Source organism: Salvia miltiorrhiza, chromosome 1 (genome assembly GCF_028751815.1).
Source record: "Salvia miltiorrhiza cultivar Shanhuang (shh) chromosome 1, IMPLAD_Smil_shh, whole genome shotgun sequence".
In the NCBI taxonomy this organism is placed as follows: domain Eukaryota; kingdom Viridiplantae; phylum Streptophyta; class Magnoliopsida; order Lamiales; family Lamiaceae; genus Salvia; species Salvia miltiorrhiza.
The window spans coordinates 24,555,695-24,575,070 of record NC_080387.1 but is presented as its reverse complement, the minus strand read 5'-3'; the positions used below and the strand labels follow the sequence as shown (position 1 = coordinate 24,575,070).

At 37.0% G+C, this 19,376-nt stretch overlaps 1 protein-coding gene and 2 long non-coding RNA genes across 3 annotated transcripts; 1 reads left to right on the top strand and 2 right to left on the bottom strand.

The window, feature by feature from the left end:
* Nucleotides 1–420: 420 nt before the first annotated feature.
* Nucleotides 421–6,007, top strand: LOC131007136 (hexokinase-3-like). The gene is made up of 9 exons (XM_057934294.1): nt 421–1,015; nt 1,986–2,136; nt 2,238–2,420; nt 2,719–2,793; nt 3,877–4,032; nt 4,141–4,239; nt 4,345–4,472; nt 5,191–5,272; nt 5,359–6,007. The coding sequence occupies exons 1-9, from the start codon at nt 744–746 to the stop codon at nt 5,746–5,748; spliced, it is 1,536 nt and encodes a 511-aa protein (XP_057790277.1). The 5' UTR covers nt 421–743; the 3' UTR covers nt 5,749–6,007.
* Nucleotides 6,008–6,978: 971 nt separating this feature from the next.
* LOC131007135 (uncharacterized) lies at nt 6,979–9,776 on the bottom strand. The gene is made up of 4 exons (XR_009095925.1): nt 9,612–9,776; nt 9,504–9,533; nt 7,843–7,922; nt 6,979–7,246 (listed from the first exon to the last, which is right to left on the bottom strand). It is a non-coding gene; the product is annotated as an uncharacterized LOC131007135 (long non-coding RNA).
* Nucleotides 9,777–16,282: 6,506 nt separating this feature from the next.
* Nucleotides 16,283–19,046, bottom strand: LOC131007134 (uncharacterized). The gene is made up of 4 exons (XR_009095924.1): nt 18,928–19,046; nt 18,820–18,849; nt 17,160–17,239; nt 16,283–16,563 (listed from the first exon to the last, which is right to left on the bottom strand). It is a non-coding gene; the product is annotated as an uncharacterized LOC131007134 (long non-coding RNA).
* Nucleotides 19,047–19,376: the final 330 nt, after the last annotated feature.

The window sequence follows — 19,376 nt, the reverse complement described above, 5'->3', positions numbered from 1 at the left end:
TTCATGACATAGCATCCTTAGATAAATAATTTCCTTCTTTCGAAAGTTCTGTATATATATGCTCAAAACTCTCGAAACCATAATATAGAAAAAAGTTGTGCCACCTTAAATATGTAGACAATTTTATTTTGTTTCTAGTCAATTAATTAAAACTGCAACTTTCAAAAATTAAAAGGTTGGAAATTCGGAAGAGAAAAAAGAAAAAGAAATAGCTTGTGCGGCCCATTCCGTCCCTAAAAAGACAGTGGCAAAACCGTCATTTTAAGAATAGGGAAAATTTCTCATTTTTCTAAGTGGTCAAACCAGAATCCACATCGCTCCAGCGAAAAGGTGAACAAATCAGGCATTCCGCCATTCTTGAGGGGCAGTTTAGTCATTTGATGTCCTCCTATAAGTACCCAACAGTTGGCTTTCCAACACAATCCCACCATTTCCCCTCTCTCTCTCTCTCAACTTTTCTTCGAGGAGTAACTCTTCTGCGTTTCTCCACAGTCGCAAAAAGCGAGAATTTTTAAAATCTCGCCACGACGTCGTTCGGACCCCCCTCGACGAGGCTTCCATTTTCAAACCGCCGCGTCGTCGTTTGCCTGCGCCGGCGATACTTATCATCGTACAAATCCCGATTTCTGAAACGCCGCGTTTTGAACACCGGAGCAGAGCCTATTTCGCCGCCTTCACTTGGCTATGGTGATTGATTTTGATTTCGTTTAGGCGAAGTAGTGGTACGGGGAAGGGCGTGGTCTATGGGGAAAGTGGGGGTAGCGTTGGCGGCGGGGTGTGCGGCGGCGGCGTGCGTGGCGGCTGCGGTCATGGTTGGGCGGCGGGTGAGGCGGAGGCGGGGCTGGAGGAGGGTGGTCAGGGTGCTGGAGGAGCTGGAGGAGGGATGCGCCACCCCTGTGGGGCGGCTGCGCCAGGTTGTCGATGCTATGGCGGTTGAGATGCACGCCGGCCTCGCCTCCGAGGGCGGCTCCAAGCTTAAGATGCTTCTCACTTATGTACACAATCTTCCCACTGGGTAAACCCCTAATGCTTCTGTTGCATGTGTAATTTTGATTGACCTTTCGTTGGTTTTCCCCAGTTTTGATGCTTGATATGCTGCTCTTGGAGTTTGAGTATCATTTTGTTTTCGTGGCGTGATTCTATTATGTTATTATGAAATTGATAGTGAAATTTTTACCTTGTGTTTCGTGTTTGTTTAATTTCCGTGAGCACTTGATTTTCTGAATTGCTTGCGGAAATGCTATTGCTTTCTAAGATCTATTGTATGGTATTGGAGTTAAAACTTGTGAGTTGTTAATGTTTTTTCTGTTCTTCTTTCATTTTTTTTAATCCCTGGTTGATTGGTTATTTCCCCCTTCTTCGCTTTTCTCTAGCTGGCATCTTAGCTAAAGTTGATTTGAAATAGAAATTTGAGTTAAACTCTGATGAATAATTTTTCATTAATGTGCTGGCTGGAATCTATCTTTTAGTTTCTTATTACTTGCGAAAGGAGGTCTGATATTAATGAGACCGCGTATATTACGGTTCTTTTGCCATCTGTTTTTAGTGCATTTATTTTGCCTTTATTTTTAGTGCACCTATTTTGCTTCAATGTGTATGATGATCATTTTGCTTGGTTCCACAAATATACATACTCAGTTTTCTGTACTCTTTATGGCTTACTGGATTAAGCTTATCTTCTTGTTTACTTTCTTTTCTTTTTAATATTTTCGTATCTGATAAGTAAACTTTGTTTTCTTTCATTAAATGCACTGCTCTGAAAGTGTAAGTGAGGCCTAACTGTTTGTTTGGGTTGATAGCCATATTTTCCTGCAAATGAGATAATGCAGGATATATGTTCAGAGTTATGCTTTCATAGATTCCATCAGTTACTCCCTATTGATGAGCTTTCTTTATATTATTTCCTGATATTAATTGTTCCTATATTATGATTATAAGTATTTTTCACCCTTATGTAAATATGTAATGAGAACTCAAATTTTCAGGATGGAAAAAGGGATATTTTATTCTCTAGATCTTGGTGGTACTAATTTCCGTGTCTTGCGGGTTACATTAGGAGGCCAAAGGTCTACTATACTTGATCACGATGTTGAGCGACAACCCATTCCACAACATTTAATGACGAGCACGATTGTGGTGGCTGATCTTTATGCCTTATTACTAGTTTTAGTTCTGTGCTGAGAAGTGATATTTGGAATATCTGATGTTTTCTTATTATATCCATTTTCTACTTTCAGGAGCTATTTGATTTTATAGCAACAAAATTAAAGGATTTTGCTGAAAGGGAAGAAAATGCATCTGAGCCTTCAGTAGAGGAAACGCGAGAACTCGGGTTCACATTTTCGTTTCCTGTGAAACAAATTTCTTCTTCATCAGGAACTCTAATAAAATGGACTAAAGGATTCTCTATTCAAGACATGGTTAGTTCCCTCTTTCTTTGGTTACTCACAAATCATGCTCATTGGTCTAAAACAAGTCGGAGAAAAATAATCACTCCCGAGTCCTTCTCATAAAACAAGTAGCGAATTCCAGCATTATTGCTTCAGCTGCTTCCTAATTCAAGTTTACATGGCTTGTTGTACATGTGGCTTTAGATCTTGTGTACAACTTAATAATGGAAGATTGAAAATAAATAATTTCTTCTTTAAATGTCGCATCAGAGTCGCTATGGTTAAACTTTTAAGATGTAGATCTGATGTAAATGACACTTTATTGCAGGTTGGTCGAGATGTGTCTCAGTGCTTACAGGAGGCAATGTCTCGAAAGGGCCTGAATATGCGTGTGGCTGCTCTTGTAAGCTCTTTATTCCATCTATTTATACACGATAGAATCTTAATCTTAAATGCGTGTAAGCTCTTTATTCCATCAATTTATACATGATAGAATCTTAATCTTAAATGTCTGTACTAGGGGAAACCAATGCTCTGTTGGATCTTGGGTTCCACTCCACTTCTTACGTGATTGTTGATGTCCTTCATACAATTTTGGCACTTGCAAAATTTTGGTCTGCCTTATGATTTCTATGTCTACCTTAATTGGTTTTGGTGTTTTCCTTTGTGATGCTAACACTTTGCCAACATGTCTTTGGCCACAGGAAGGGTAATATGCCTTTCATTTTTTGAAATATCATTTTGGTGAGCTACACATCATTTATGTAGTTGTTTTGCTGTCTCCCAGCTGCCAACATTTGTCTATCTATCTGATCCATGTTTTAGTAGTGGATCATGTTAGTCTTCCAGCCCTTGTTGAAGTTGCAGCTCCATATGTCCATTGCATCACCAAGCTATATCCACTCTGTTGCGTAGCTTGCCCAAGAGCTGGCGTCCTATTTCTGAAAGTTATTTTCAATTCATTCTTCAAATGAACTTCTTCAGCTGGAAAAAGCTTCCCTAACTATTTCCTATTTAAGCCGACAATGATGATTGATTCTTTTATATTTATTTGATGGTTCTAATGTGTTACTCCCTCTGTCCCATTTGAATAGGCCTCAAGGTCTGTGCACGGATGTTAAGAAATGAGTAGTTTATAGTAAAATAAGAGAGAGAGTGTAACTTTTTTTAGGGTATATTTGTCATAACAAGTAGGAGAAAAAACTAATTGTGGGTAAGATGGAATAATTATTTGTGTGACACAATGGCATATGATATAAATGATGAGTTATGGTAGGGTGTTTTTATGTATTGAATTTTCATTGTAGGTAGTGGCCTATTGAAATGGGATATCTAATTAAGACAGGGTGGCCTATTGAAATGGGATGGAGTGTTGCCACATGAAAATTTTCTGTCATTTGCCATTTATATCTGTTTCTTTGCTGTTACTTTATGGCAGAAAAATGCTTGCAGTTGTATGAATCAGGTTTGTTCTTGTTTATGTCAGATAAACGACACTGTAGGAACGTTGGCCCTCAGTCATTATCACGATCAAGACACAGTAGCTGCTGTGATTTTTGGAACAGGTACCAATGCCTGTTATTTGGAGCGTGCAGATGCCATTATTAAATGCCAAGGCCTTCTTTCAACGTCGGGAGGCATGGTATCCTTTTCATTCCATTGATTAGTCAATATTTATGATTTGATCTGATGTTCCAGATTTGTGTGCTTTCTTGTCTATCTTGGCTTGATATATCCTTCTATGTCATAGGTTGTCAACATGGAATGGGGAAACTTTTGGTCATCTCATTTGCCAAGAACATCATATGACGTCGACTTGGATGGTGAAAGTCCCAACCCAAATGATCAGGTAGCATTAGTCTTCTTCCTGGTCTTTTTCCCTGATTTGAAAGTTATGCATATTTATACACTGTTTATGCTTGTGGATGGATGACTGATGAAAATCATGCTCCAGGGGTTTGAGAAAATGATCTCAGGAATGTATCTAGGAGACATTGTCCGAAGAGTAATTCTTCGGATGTCGCAGGAATCAGATGTTTTTGGACCCGTTTCTTCCAAATTACATGTGCCTTTCATCTTGAGGTAGTGATGTCATTCTTAGTATTGATATTTCCCTAAGGGGCGCTTACTTTGCATGATTGAGTATTTTTATCCTCAAGAGTAGAATTTCTCCAATCTCACCCTTTCAATATGATAATGATATGAATCAAGCAAAACTAGCTTAAATGATAGAATTAATCAAGGCTTTGGGATATTTCAAAGTTTCAATCCATCTAAGTAAACAAAGGATTAGTTTTATTATTTTTATCTATCAAGGCTAATTCTTCAAAGTAAGCGCCCCCAAGTGTATAATAGCATATGAAAAAGCACAGTATATAGTGCTCGTTTTTTTCTGGTCAATGTTTGAGTGCTGGTAAGAAAACAATTAGATAAATCTACTGCATACATCCTTCTCTACAGCATTTATACATGTTATATTTGGTTCTGATTTTTCTTTTAAGTGGGAGAAGATGAGTTGTATTTTCTGAGGGCTGAAAGGTGTTCTTTGGTTAAATGAAAAAGACTGAATTCTTAGAATCAGAAGCTTGACTCTTTCCTCACCGCTAGAAGTTACTTTACTGCATGATTTTCAAATAATTGTACAAGTGAATATCTGCTGTTTTCTGTTGCCTTGAGGCCTTCATGGCTTCATCAATTCAGTATCTACACCTAATTTTGTTTTTATTTATTATTTATTATTTATTTTCAAAGTTGTATTTTGAATTTTGAATTATCATCTGATCGGTTATGAACTTTTTAGGACACCCATGATTGCAGCTATGCACGAGGATGATTCCCCGAATTTGATGGAGGTTGCCAGGATATTAAGAGACACTTTGCAGGTGGAGTCTCCATCGTTTCATTTCTTTGCATCTTAAATGGTTCAACCACTTATCCTTATTCTGCTTATTGATGACTTTGCTTTCAGATCCCTGATGTTCCTCTTAATGTTCGGAAGCTTGTTGTGAAAGTGTGCGACGTGGTAACTCGCAGAGCAGCTAGATTAGCTGCTGCAGGTATTGTGGGAATACTGAAGAAGATTGGGCGGGATGGGAATGGTGGAAGTGTGAGCGGTAAAGCTAAAGGTGGAAGCCAGATTAAGATGAGACGAACAGTAGTAGCAGTCGAGGGGGGCTTGTATACAAACTATACAATGTTCAGAGAGTATCTGAATGAAGCAGTGGGACAAATACTAGGCGAGGATGTGGCTGAGCATGTCATAATCAGGGTGACGGACGACGGATCAGGTATTGGAGCAGCACTTCTTGCTGCATCTCATTCAGCTTCGTCGGCCACTGATAGCATACAGTTGCTTTAGGTACACAAGTATATGCCTTACATATATTTATATAGCCCCTGTAAATTAGTAGAAATTTATATAGAGTAGTTAAAATGGTAAGGAAGGGTTGTGCATATGTGTCATAGTAGGTCGACCTCATAGTTTTACAGTATTCTCAATTAGTATTTGAGAAATTCATTTAGAATATAAGATATTGTGGAATTGTGGTCCAGTCTGTAAAATAGGTATAGGTCTGAAGAATTGAGTTCAATTATATTCATTCATTTATTTATTATTATACATTGCGCTGCTAAATCTTTGACATGAATGATAAATTTGATCAATATGTTGTCCTTTCCTTGCCTTCTTCCACCACTTCCACTTGTAGTATCACTATCAATGTCTCCACCAAATTTCGTGCTTTTTTCAAGTCATTTACCACGTGGGCCTAATACCCAGAAAACTAATGTTATTGGAAGTATTATTTTTAGGAAAGTAATTTTATGAAAAATAAATCTTAATATATTCCTTGTCATTTTATTAGAAATATAAAAAATAATTGTGTTGATTATGTCCAAAAAAAATGTTTTGATTTTGAATTTGTATCATTAATTAAATAAAATTAATCATGTATAATAAAATTCTTTAGTCACTCTTTTTAGTAACAACAATATACATTTTTAGATGAATTATACTCCCTCTGTCCACGAAAGAACTTTCTATCTTTCCTTTTTGGGACGTTCACAAAAGAATTTTCTAACTATTTTTGGACTATACCTCACCACTTATAATTCTCTTACTTTTCACTTTTCATAACTCCCAATATTAATTATAACACCTTTTCACCACTTTCAATACACTCAACTATATCTTTTATCCACTCTCAATACACTCAACAATATTTTTTCTTAAAACCCGTGTCACTCCCTCCTAGGAAGTTCTTTCATGGACGGAGGGAGTATAATTTATAATTTTAAAATTAAATTAAGGTTTTCTTAGAATAATAATAATAATACAACAAGCTATGTAGTTTAATGGTATTTTCTCCATTTAATAATAATAATAACAATCATACTAATAATAATATACAACATAAAGCATGATTCATAGTTCTAAGAATTAAATTAAGATTTGCTAATAATAATAATAATAATAATGATAATAATACACAACGTGTCACAGCCCACTATCCCAATGACGGGTTAACAGGGGTTATGACTTGGGGTGAACAATAAGAAATGGAAATGGACAATTACTTAACATTAAAGTATATGGAAAAGTCACTCATAGATAAAATGCTAGGATCATATATGATTATTTGGATACTTATAAAACATATACATAAATGAGAACTGATTAAGGTGGGTTACCCAATAACACGTGTCACAATTTCATAACATAAAGTTATCCTAATCAAAGTGTTTTGCAGCGGAAAACGTGTGAGATATACATATGAAGATGTATACTCAAGGTTACATTTCTTGAAATGTCAAAGGAACACCCGCTCAACATCATTCCATTCCATCAGCTGCTCAACCTGCACATTTAGAAATACATGCAGGGCTGAGTATAAAAATACTCAGTGGGCATAGCCGAAAATACAACATGCATACATATATAAATTGAACTGCCATAACAGTAACACACAGGGGTTTTCTTAAATGACCTGCGCTTACTAAAATATTTCTTTCATTTTCATAAAGTCGATCGGCCGATCATTTTCCTTCATATGATCCATATCTGTTCCTTTCTATCACGCGCCGGGAAGGAGGCCTCCTTACCACGGACGCCAAGACCGGTCGCAAACGACTCGCGGTCTCCATGAGTGTACACGTTAACCCTAGCTAGCGACCTTTGTCTAGCATAGGATCCCAATTGGATTTCCTTTAAAGTTGGCGAACCAACACAGATAGGATACATACGTAAAACATAAACATTTTTGGCAGTCAATCATTTCATAAACATTTCATTTCATTTCATAAACATTTTCATTTTCATAAACATTTCATTTATCATTTTGGGCATAATAATAAACTGAAATTAACAGTTAAAATCATCTCATGCATATATTCGTATAAGAGGCCTACGACACGCAGGGGATCTCTATATACATATAGTAAAAGTAATGCCCACCTGGATAGGCAAAGCCTGAAGATCATAATCACATAAACTCGTCTTGGGAAAGCAGCGCTAATCCCCTTGGTTCATAAAGCCTACAAGAAATTCTATTCTTAATAGGTCTCGTGAAGCTAACTTAAAGTCTTAGTGGATGTACTAAACATACTTGATTCATCACGCCGGGTTTCCAAACTTTAGTAAATAAATAATTGAAAACTAAATTCTTGAGTTAAGGACACCAACAATATCCTTACTCGATTTTCTTAAAATTGGAATTATAATTAAAACCAATTAAATACTTTTATTGCAAGTATAAATGCAATTTCATGTCATGCTTAGCATATAATAAGTACTTACTTAAAATATGCACATAATAATAATATGATATTATTATGAAAACTAGTCTTTGAAAATAATTAATCAAACTCAAAAAAGTCTAATTAATTAAAATATGGACTGCCCAAAATAATTAAATGTAAGGGCCATGTTCAAAAATTTCGCAGCCCACATAAATAAAACAAAGGCCCAATATTTGAATAAAACTAAACCCAAGCATGTAAATAAATAAATGACTACAGCCCAAGCCTCGGCCCAAAACTCAATTAAAATCGGCCCACTTCCTTAAAAAAAACAGCCCTTCTTTGGGCCCAACCCTAAATCCATCTTCATTTATCACACCCACACACACATCACACGCACACACACATTACACGCAGCAGCTGCGCTGCACACACTCCCCCTCTCTTTTCTTCCCTTCTCCGGCGACGGTAGGCGTCGCCGGCCACCACTGCCTCCAACCCTTTTACTTGCGCCGGACGGACAACAGCGATGAGCCGCCGCCGACCGCCGTATCCCTCCCCTGCCTCGGCCGGGCAGTAGCAGCTTTCGTAGCCACCACCACCGCCGTCGTCCTCCGCCGAACAGCCCCGCTGTCCAGCCGCTCACCACCATCTCAGCCCCGACCATCTCTCTCAAACCTTTTTCCCTCGTTCGTTATTCTCTGTTAACGGAAACAGGACAGCAGACGCCCCGCCGTGGTGCGCTGCCGCCTGCCCCTCCTCTCCGGCCGAATGGCCACCGTCTCCATCTCCTCTCACTCTCTGTCACACTCTCACATGTGCATGGCCTCGGCGTAAGCCACGCTGCCGTCGGAAACAGGACAGCAGACGCCCCACCGCGGTGCGCCGCCGCCTTTGTCGCCGGAAAAAAAAAATAAACCTTAATTTCATTTCCTCTTTCTTTAATCTCTCATTTTCAAATAAAAACGGATATCTCTCCCCCTTTTTTTATTCGACAGGTTAGAGTCAACGGCGGGTCTGCCGCCGCTGCGCCATCACCGGCGAGCCTCCCCGGCCGCTGACTTCTGCCCTCGACACTCTCACACATACACATGGGCTTAGCACAAAAATTTAACCACAATTAAAAGTAGGATTAGGGCAGATTTGTATTACTAAACTGTAAATTGTTTAATGACAATTTCTTATTAAAGCCTCTAGATCTGTAAATTATTATTCTTCCTTCAGTTATCTGTACAGTAATTTCAATTCAAGAACAACTCATAACGTATTCATGGTTCTGTGAATTCTCGTGTGTGTTGGTGGTGCTCTGAACGTGTCTTGTAGTAACAATAAGTGAGGATGATGAATTAATAGTGAGAAAATTTCAGTTAGGAAAACCTTGAGGAAGGTGATGAAGGTATGCCAATTCTGCATAAACATTTACATAGTGTAAGAATGGATTTTAGAAAATAATGAAAGGGATGAATAAATAAAAATCCCCCTTACCTTGAATCTTGATTGAAAGCAGCGTGACTTGAGGAGAGAAAGGAAGTGGAGAGAAATGAAGTGGTGATTGATCTCTACTTTAGATGGGTGGGAGTAGCTGAAAGTGGGAGGAAAGGTGGAGGAATCTCTACTTTAGATGGTGGGAGTAGCTGAAAGTGGGAGGAAAGGTGGAGAAAGTAGGTGGGTGTGGAAGAGTAGGTGAAGGAAAGTAAAATAAAATAAAAAAAAATCTTCCGGGTTGTACTATGAAAATTGTAATAATTCTTCAGAGTTTGCTAACTAAAAGCTCGTGAAAATGCTTGAATACTAAATTAAAATAAATATGAAATGCATAAGAATTTAAATGACTGACATTTAAAAAAAAAATTTTGCAAATCGTTTGTTGGAATTAAAATAAATTCATTTTCTTTATATCCGGCGTGAATCATCTTACTTCTAAATTTCGAAAATAAATTTTAAATTTAACTCAGGGAAACGAGGTATTACATCCCTCCCTCCTTATAAAAATTCCGTCCTCGGAATTGCATATCCGGTATTCTATCTTGTGATACTAGTCATTCGTTTCATTCATCTTTTTTTTGTGGCCTTTTCCATCCTGTGATGGTTCCACTACATGACGAGAACAATATTATTGCCTCGTAAAACTTGAATCTTGCGATCAAGTATCTGGACTGATTTCTCATCACAACTTAGGTCCTGGCTAGGACTACTTTATCTTGCTTAATCACATGCTTTCTTAATTGCGAGGTGTTATACGTATTGTATACATCCACAATGCTTGGTGGCAGAGCCAACTTATAGGCTACAAAGGCCTAACTTATCTAGGATCTCAAAAGGTCCTATATAACGGGGTCGTAACTTGCCCCTCTTTCCGAAACGTATAACTCCCTTTGAGGGAGACTTTGAGGAAAACTCGATCCCCAACATTAAATTCTGATTCCGATCGGCGTTTATCGGCGTAAGACTTTTGTCTATCTTGAGTTTCTTTGATTCTTTGCTTGATGTGGTCGACTTTCTCAATCATCTGTTGGACCAGTTCAGGATCTAACAACATTCTTTCACCCACTTCATCTTAGTAAAGTGGTGAACTACCTTAATTGTTTCCTTCGTCCTAAGTCACCTTCTCATATTTGACTAGGAAATTCTAACATCAAACTTTTCTCATCATCTTGGTAACTTTCACTTAAAGATTAATGGCACTCCTTCTGCCATGTAAACTCATTTTCTCATTTCCAAATGATTATTTAATGGGGTTTCTAAGTTTCCATTGTGGTGGCGTTCCAACTTTTATTCTTGCTGTAGCTTCTGGCACTTTAGCCAAAGCATTCACTCTCTTACCTTGAGCCTACTAGCCTTGGGGTTGGGTTATACCTTAAGTTTAGTTCTAGTGTTTTCCCTCCATTTCCTTTTTCTTTACCTCCATCTTGAGGTGGTGTACATATCTTGTTTGTGCGTGAACTTTTTTCCTTCTCCAATTGTTGTAGTGACTCGGTGGTGAGAGTCTCGTTCATTGCTTGTTCCTTCATAATATCTCCCTAGTTTACTAGGGAAATTGAAAATCTCATGCCGCGATTCATTTACGAACTTCTTTACGCATTTCTCATTATTCATTTATAAATGACTTAAATAAGCATTTTAAACTTCATTAAAAAGGAATTGATTTAAAACATTTTAATCCTTTTAAAATCCATACTCATAAAGCCTTAACTCATGCTCTATCTCATATTCTATCTCTTTACTCATCTCTATATAAACTCTCCACTCATCTCAAATCCTTAAGTTCAAGGATAAGATTCAAGAAAATCATGGTACTAAGTCTCGATTTATCTCTCATATAAGGCTCGTCTAATCTCATTCAACACATAGACAACACAATCACATAAGGCACATAAGAAAACACAATCAAACATTATCAAAACATGCTCTGTTTTTACACTGACTCAACTTCAAAATCTAACCTGTTCTTACTCCGACACCTCTTGGACTCGAGACTCATACCAAAAGAAAGGTCTTCGATTCTATTTTCATATAAAAAAAAAAAAGTAGAGTCAAAAACTCCAAGTATTGTAGGAGATATGACTGTTTTACTACAGTCTACCATATTCGGCAGTTTTGAGCAATCGAAAACTTGGATTTTTGAAAAATAGTAAATGTTGTCAAACTGGGCTCAAATTTTGTGGATATCTAGATAACACAATAAGGTTAATACCAAAAAACTTTGGAAAGCTAGATCACACAGGAAGCTACTGAAATGAATGACTCTTTCCCCTGCTCTCTGAAACTCTCAGTAGTAATGTGCAGTTTCGGTTTTGTATTTTATAAAAATAGTAAACGAAGTCCAAATGACTCGAAATTTTACCGATGTTCTCAAGACTCATGTAGAGACTTGGTATAAAATTTTCAAAGTTTTTTTTTTTTTTTGTCATTGAAAACCGTCGATCACAGTAGGTCAGTAGGCCTACGAAATTCACCAAAATCTCATCTCAAACTCTTAAAATACTCAACTCAACATTCCTTCAAGGAAACTCATCAAAGCTCATTTTAAACACATATAACACTCACAAACATTCAGGCACATTATAATGCTCATCATACTCAAATCTTGACTCTCTTCTTACATCATAACCTCAAATCTCTAGTAAAACGTTTCAATGAACGCATCATTAAAATTCTCTTTTCATTTTCATGCACAAAATTACTCAATTATTCAACACAATCTCATTCATCATATAAATCATTATACACATATAGATTCCCTTTTATCATGTACTAAACTCTAATGAAACTTCATGTATCATTATAAAACTCTTAAAAAAAACATGACAAACTTTCACATAATGGTCATAAAGCAATTAGACCTCATTTTATCAATCATCGTCTTCTCAAAATATGAAAACTCAAAAACTCATACAAACTAAACTAAGTCAAAAATTTTCTTAGCCAACAAAAGACTTACTCAAACATAATTATACACTAATATCATGCTCAAATACATATATCTTAAGCCAAAATCACTTTAATAACACATAGGCAAAAAGTCCTAATTTTTATTAAACTAAACTCTTTTGAAAATATCACTAATCATGTATAACCTATTGATCAAATCATAGATCTAACATCCTAGGTTACCAATTAGCACAAATCAACATCATAAAACAAGATCACATATAGATACACATGTATGTCATCTTCTTCCTCAAACTAACACTTTTCATTTTTCATTTCTCAACCTCAAGCTTCAATCTCATCCATCATTAATCATCTAGATCATCTCATAAACTCAAATCCATCATCAATACATCAATTGATTCATAGGATCTCAACATCCCAATTTTAGGTAAACTAACCTAATAGAAAAATCTATATCTCATGGCTAATCATCAAGATATTCATATATATTAACTCAATAATCATCAATCATCATATAACTCAAGCCAATTCAAGAAAACAAACAACAAATTTCGTAGGGTTTCAAGCCCCTAATTTTTGAAATTTCATAAAAATAAGTTGGGTGATTTTCTTGCTCAATCATGATCATATACTCACATATAACATCATACAATCTAGATCTATAAAAATAAGAATCACTTACCCAAGATTAAACAAAGATCAAAGTTTTCCTTTCTCACTCTTCAAACCAAACCCCACGGTCCTCTTGAAATCTTCAAGAATTGAAAGGTGTTTATGTTGATTTGGTGGAGGATTTGATCTTGATGTGAACTTGGAAGCTTTGGTGATTCATCTATGGTGATCTTTTGGAGCAAAAATCGGAAGAGAGGGAGAGAAATTGAGAGTGGCCGAATGGTGAAGAAAATGAGGAAAATGAAGTGAATTTGTCTTGCTTAGGAAGGATGATTGGAGACCAAACACTATTCACCATTTAATAGTTGTCCCCCCTAAACCTATACACTAATCCCTTCCCTTCATCTTCATACCACACGTCCACTTCAAGTAAGGCTAAGGAAATTAATCACATGCTTATTAGATTAACATAATCATGTGTGTGTAAGGTTGTGTAGTCTAGAATAAATCATGTGTTAAGCTACATTAATAAAATCATAAAAGACTAATTACTAATTAATGCAATGCTATAACACAAAACTCTTGTGACCAATATTTAAAATAAATATGGCACTAATATTAGTGCACTCACTTAATTATAATATTCTTCATCATAGAAAAAATGATTTGAAAATATTTTGTTTGGAAAAATTTTCATAAACCGGCATTCTTTGATTTCTCGGTAAAAATAAACTGCACTTGCTTTGAAAACTTAATTAAAATTCCAAGTGCTAAAGTCATCAAATAAAAATCATACTAACTTGCTCACAATGACATACGTAACAAAACTCACATAATCAATCAGTCACGTAATTTCACATAATATCACGTCAAAGCAGTCGGCAAACACAGACAAACTAGACGTCTCTCCGACCGATTTTTTTTTTTTTTATCAAGGTTTTTCACTCTTTCTTTCTCGACTCTATTTCCAACTCATTATTCCTATTTTCTTAATAGGACAATCAATCTCTCTGACATCTCAGTACTCTCAATAGTGTTAAGACACTATCTCACAACATAGGGAAAAGTACGGGGTGTTACATGTACTATCAAATTTAGATAAAATTCATGACTTCATGCATAATTTAGAATTCATGTGGCTCATATAAATACACTTAACTCACCAATTAAAACTTATGCACCACATTTATAAAAATTTTTCCTTTAACTAAGCACATTAAAACACATATATAACGATTAAATCACATCAGATAAATCAAACCAGTTTTTATTATAAAAGGATGCCGAACCCTAATTATTAATAATTAAGCCCTTAATCAGGGATTAAAAGTCGGGGTATGACATACTATCCACTTTAAAAGAAATTTCGTCACGAAATTTGTACCACAGAAAATAATTCTGGGTACTTCTCATTCATGCTAGAATCGAGTTCCCACATCGCCTTTTCTTGATCATAGTGCTTCCAAAGAACTATTACTAAGGGTATCGACTTATTCCTTAGTACTTTAACTTTCCGATCTAGAATAGATTCGGGTCTCTCCTCATATCAATTGGATTCCTAATTCCAATTTATATACACGAGATTTACTTGAGAATAAGTTCCCTCGTCCTTTTGCGGCGGTTCATTTTGCTCTTACCTCATTCCTAGGGCTCATCTACGGGGTATTTTTTTTTCCAAAGACTAAAATAGTCATCAACCCATTTCTTGTTACCTATCACATGAATAACACTTTCCTATGAATTTATCTTAAAACTATCATAGACCCATTTAACTTAAGTCCTCGTACTCGAACACTATATTACGGTCTTAGCTTGGACTCTGAATTTCTATCATAATGAGCGGTCGATATCATTTATAGGACAAAAACTAATCTCAACCAATCACAATGAGACACAATTATATGAAGTCATAGTTTGGGTAGTATACTACATCGGTAGACTAACATTTCTTGGTCTTATCAAACAAGGGGATCTATTATGACAACTCACGAGTTGCAAGGCTCAAACTCAACACAACATCAAAGCAAGGTGTTGTAGAAATTGTTCAAGAGAATCAAAAGAATGACCAGAGGGTATGAAATGATTAACTACTAGGTCGAACAAAATGACCTCGAGTATGAACCCATCTGGCTTTTCAACCGAAAGTTGAAACACATGGGTTTTCAACCCAAAAGACGTCTACTGAGATTTGGATCATGTGGACTGGCCAGGTCCAACATCATCACCTCCCAGTCACACGAGAAACATCGTCCCGAACTTGAAGGGCCATGAACATACTATACATAACAAAACATATGTTCATTATGACAATTAAACTTATCTTAAGGTTCCCTATCCTATTGATCTCAAACCCCAAACCTCTCTTAAGACATATACACACAGACATACGTACACAGGCAAAATAATCTATTCATAAAATCTATCCTGTAGCAAAAGTCGATTTGATATTCCGTCGTACTTGAACATTTGAACGTAGAGACTATGGTTCAACCTTTGATGCAACGTTTACCTTGAATTCGTCGCGTATCGTCATTCTGTGTTTTTCCTTTACCTCGTACATATCTTTCCATTCCTCTTTGTAGTTCAAAAGAATCATTGTTTTCTTGATGGAGCTGAAATGCTCTAAGTTCTCTTTCATTCTTCTACATCATCACCTTAAAAATCTAGATTGTAGAGATATCCTACTAATCTAGTAGTCTATGTTCTTTTAAAATTGTGATCATGCAACTTATAGCAATCTATGTTCTCCGGGAAAACATATGTCAATTTTTCTATCATTCGTCTGATCATAACATCATAGATTGCGAAAATATGCCATGAAAGGCAAAACATTCAACATTTCATCATAACCTGCTCTTCACATAAACATATTCATGAAGCATTTTAGAACATTAACATCTTTAAAACGTTGAAACTGCAGTTACCTTCTTTCCTTGATTGAGCACGATGCAATGGAGTGTTGAGCGGTGCCATATGAACCCATGTAAGTCTAAAGAATCAAACTAGACTCGACTCTTTAGAATAAGGTTTCTAGGGTCAGAGCGAACGAACCGCTCTGATACCACTCTGTCACAGCCCACTATCCCAATGACGGGTTAACAGGGGTTATGACTTGGGGTGAACAATAAGAAATGGAAATGGACAATTACTTAACATTAAAGTATATGGAAAAGTCACTCATAGATAAAATGCTAGGATCATATATGATTATTTGGATACTTATAAAACATATACATAAATGAGAACTGATTAAGGTGGGTTACCCAATAACACGTGTCACAATTTCATAACATAAAGTTATCCTAATCAAAGTGTTTTGCAGCGGAAAACGTGTGAGATATACATATGAAGATGTATACTCAAGGTTACATTTCTTGAAATGTCAAAGGAACACCCGCTCAACATCATTCCATTCCATCAGCTGCTCAACCTGCACATTTAGAAATACATGCAGGGCTGAGTATAAAAATACTCAGTGGGCATAGCCGAAAATACAACATGCATACATATATAAATTGAACTGCCATAACAGTAACACACAGGGGTTTTCTTAAATGACCTGCGCTTACTAAAATATTTCTTTCATTTTCATAAAGTCGATCGGCCGATCATTTTCCTTCATATGATCCATATCTGTTCCTTTCTATCACGCGCCGGGAAGGAGGCCTCCTTACCACGGACGCCAAGACCGGTCGCAAACGACTCGCGGTCTCCATGAGTGTACACGTTAACCCTAGCTAGCGACCTTTGTCTAGCATAGGATCCCAATTGGATTTCCTTTAAAGTTGGCGAACCAACACAGATAGGATACATACGTAAAACATAAACATTTTTGGCAGTCAATCATTTCATAAACATTTCATTTCATTTCATAAACATTTTCATTTTCATAAACATTTCATTTATCATTTTGGGCATAATAATAAACTGAAATTAACAGTTAAAATCATCTCATGCATATATTCGTATAAGAGGCCTACGACACGCAGGGGATCTCTATATACATATAGTAAAAGTAATGCCCACCTGGATAGGCAAAGCCTGAAGATCATAATCACATAAACTCGTCTTGGGAAAGCAGCGCTAATCCCCTTGGTTCATAAAGCCTACAAGAAATTCTATTCTTAATAGGTCTCGTGAAGCTAACTTAAAGTCTTAGTGGATGTACTAATCATACTTGATTCATCACGCCGGGTTTCCAAACTTTAGTAAATAAATAATTGAAAACTAAATTCTTGAGTTAAGGACACCAACAATATCCTTACTCGATTTTCTTAAAAATTGGAATTATAATTAAAACCAATTAAATACTTTTATTGCAAGTATAAATGCAATTTCATGTCATGCTTAGCATATAATAAGTACTTACTTAAAATATGCACATAATAATAATATGATATTATTATGAAAACTAGTCTTTGAAAATAATTAATCAAACTCAAAAAGTCTAATTAATTAAAATATGGACTGCCCAAAATAATTAAATGTAAGGGCCATGTTCAAAAATTTCGCAGCCCACATAAATAAAACAAAGGCCCAATATTTGAATAAAACTAAACCCAAGCATGTAAATAAATAAATGACTACAGCCCAAGCCTCGGCCCAAAACTCAATTAAAATCGGCCCACTTCCTTAAAAAAAACAGCCCTTCTTTGGGCCCAACCCTAAATCCATCTTCATTTATCACACCCACACACACATCACACGCACACACACATTACACGCAGCAGCTGCGCTGCACACACTCCCCCTCTCTTTTCTTCCCTTCTCCGGCGACGGTAGGCGTCGCCGGCCACCACTGCCTCCAACCCTTTTACTTGCGCCGGACGGACAACAGCGATGAGCCGCCGCCGACCGCCGTATCCCTCCCCTGCCTCGGCCGGGCAGTAGCAGCTTTCGTAGCCACCACCACCGCCGTCGTCCTCCGCCGAACAGCCCCGCTTTCCAGCCGCTCACCACCATCTCAGCCCCGACCATCTCTCTCAAACCTTTTTCCCTCGCTCGTTATTCTCTGTTAACGGAAACAGGACAGCAGACGCCCCGCCGTGGTGCGCTGCCGCCTGCCCCTCCTCTCCGGCCGAATGGCCACCGTCTCCATCTCCTCTCACTCTCTGTCACACTCTCACATGTGCATGGCCTCGGCGTAAGCCACGCTGCCGTCGGAAACAGGACAGCAGACGCCCCACCGCGGTGCGCCGCCGCCTTTGTCGCCGGAAAAAAAAATAAACCTTAATTTCATTTCCTTTTTCTTTAATCTCTCATTTTCAAATAAAAACGGATATCTCTCCCCCTTTTTTTATTCGACAGGTTAGAGTCAACGGCGGGTCTGCCGCCGCTGCGCCATCACCGGCGAGCCTCCCCGGCCGCTGACTTCTGCCCTCGACACTCTCACACATACACATGGGCTTAGCACAAAAATTTAACCACAATTAAAAGTAGGATTAGGGCAGATTTGTATTACTAAACTGTAAATTGTTTAATGACAATTTCTTATTAAAGCCTCTAGATCTGTAAATTATTATTCTTCCTTCAGTTATCTGTACAGTAATTTCAATTCAAGAACAACTCATAACGTATTCATGGTTCTGTGAATTCTCGTGTGTGTTGGTGGTGCTCTGAACGTGTCTTGTAGTAACAATAAGTGAGGATGATGAATTAATAGTGAGAAAATTTCAGTTAGGAAAACCTTGAGGAAGGTGATGAAGGTATGCCAATTCTGCATAAACATTTACATAGTGTAAGAATGGATTTTAGAAAATAATGAAAGGGATGAATAAATAAAAATCCCCCTTACCTTGAATCTTGATTGAAAGCAGCGTGACTTGAGGAGAGAAAGGAAGTGGAGAGAAATGAAGTGGTGATTGATCTCTACTTTAGATGGGTGGGAGTAGCTGAAAGTGGGAGGAAAGGTGGTGGAATCTCTACTTTAGATGGTGGGAGTAGCTGAAAGTGGGAGGAAAGGTGGAGAAAGTAGGTGGGTGTGGAAGAGTAGGTGAAGGAAAGTAAAATAAAATAAAAAAAAAATCTTCCGGGTTGTACTATGAAAATTGTAATAATTCTTCAGAGTTTGCTAACTAAAAGCTCGTGAAAATGCTTGAATACTAAATTAAAATAAATATGAAATGCATAAGAATTTAAATGACTGACATTTAAAAAAAAAATTTGCAAATCGTTTGTTGGAATTAAAATAAATTCATTTTCTTTATATCCGGCGTGAATCATCTTACTTCTAAATTTCGAAAA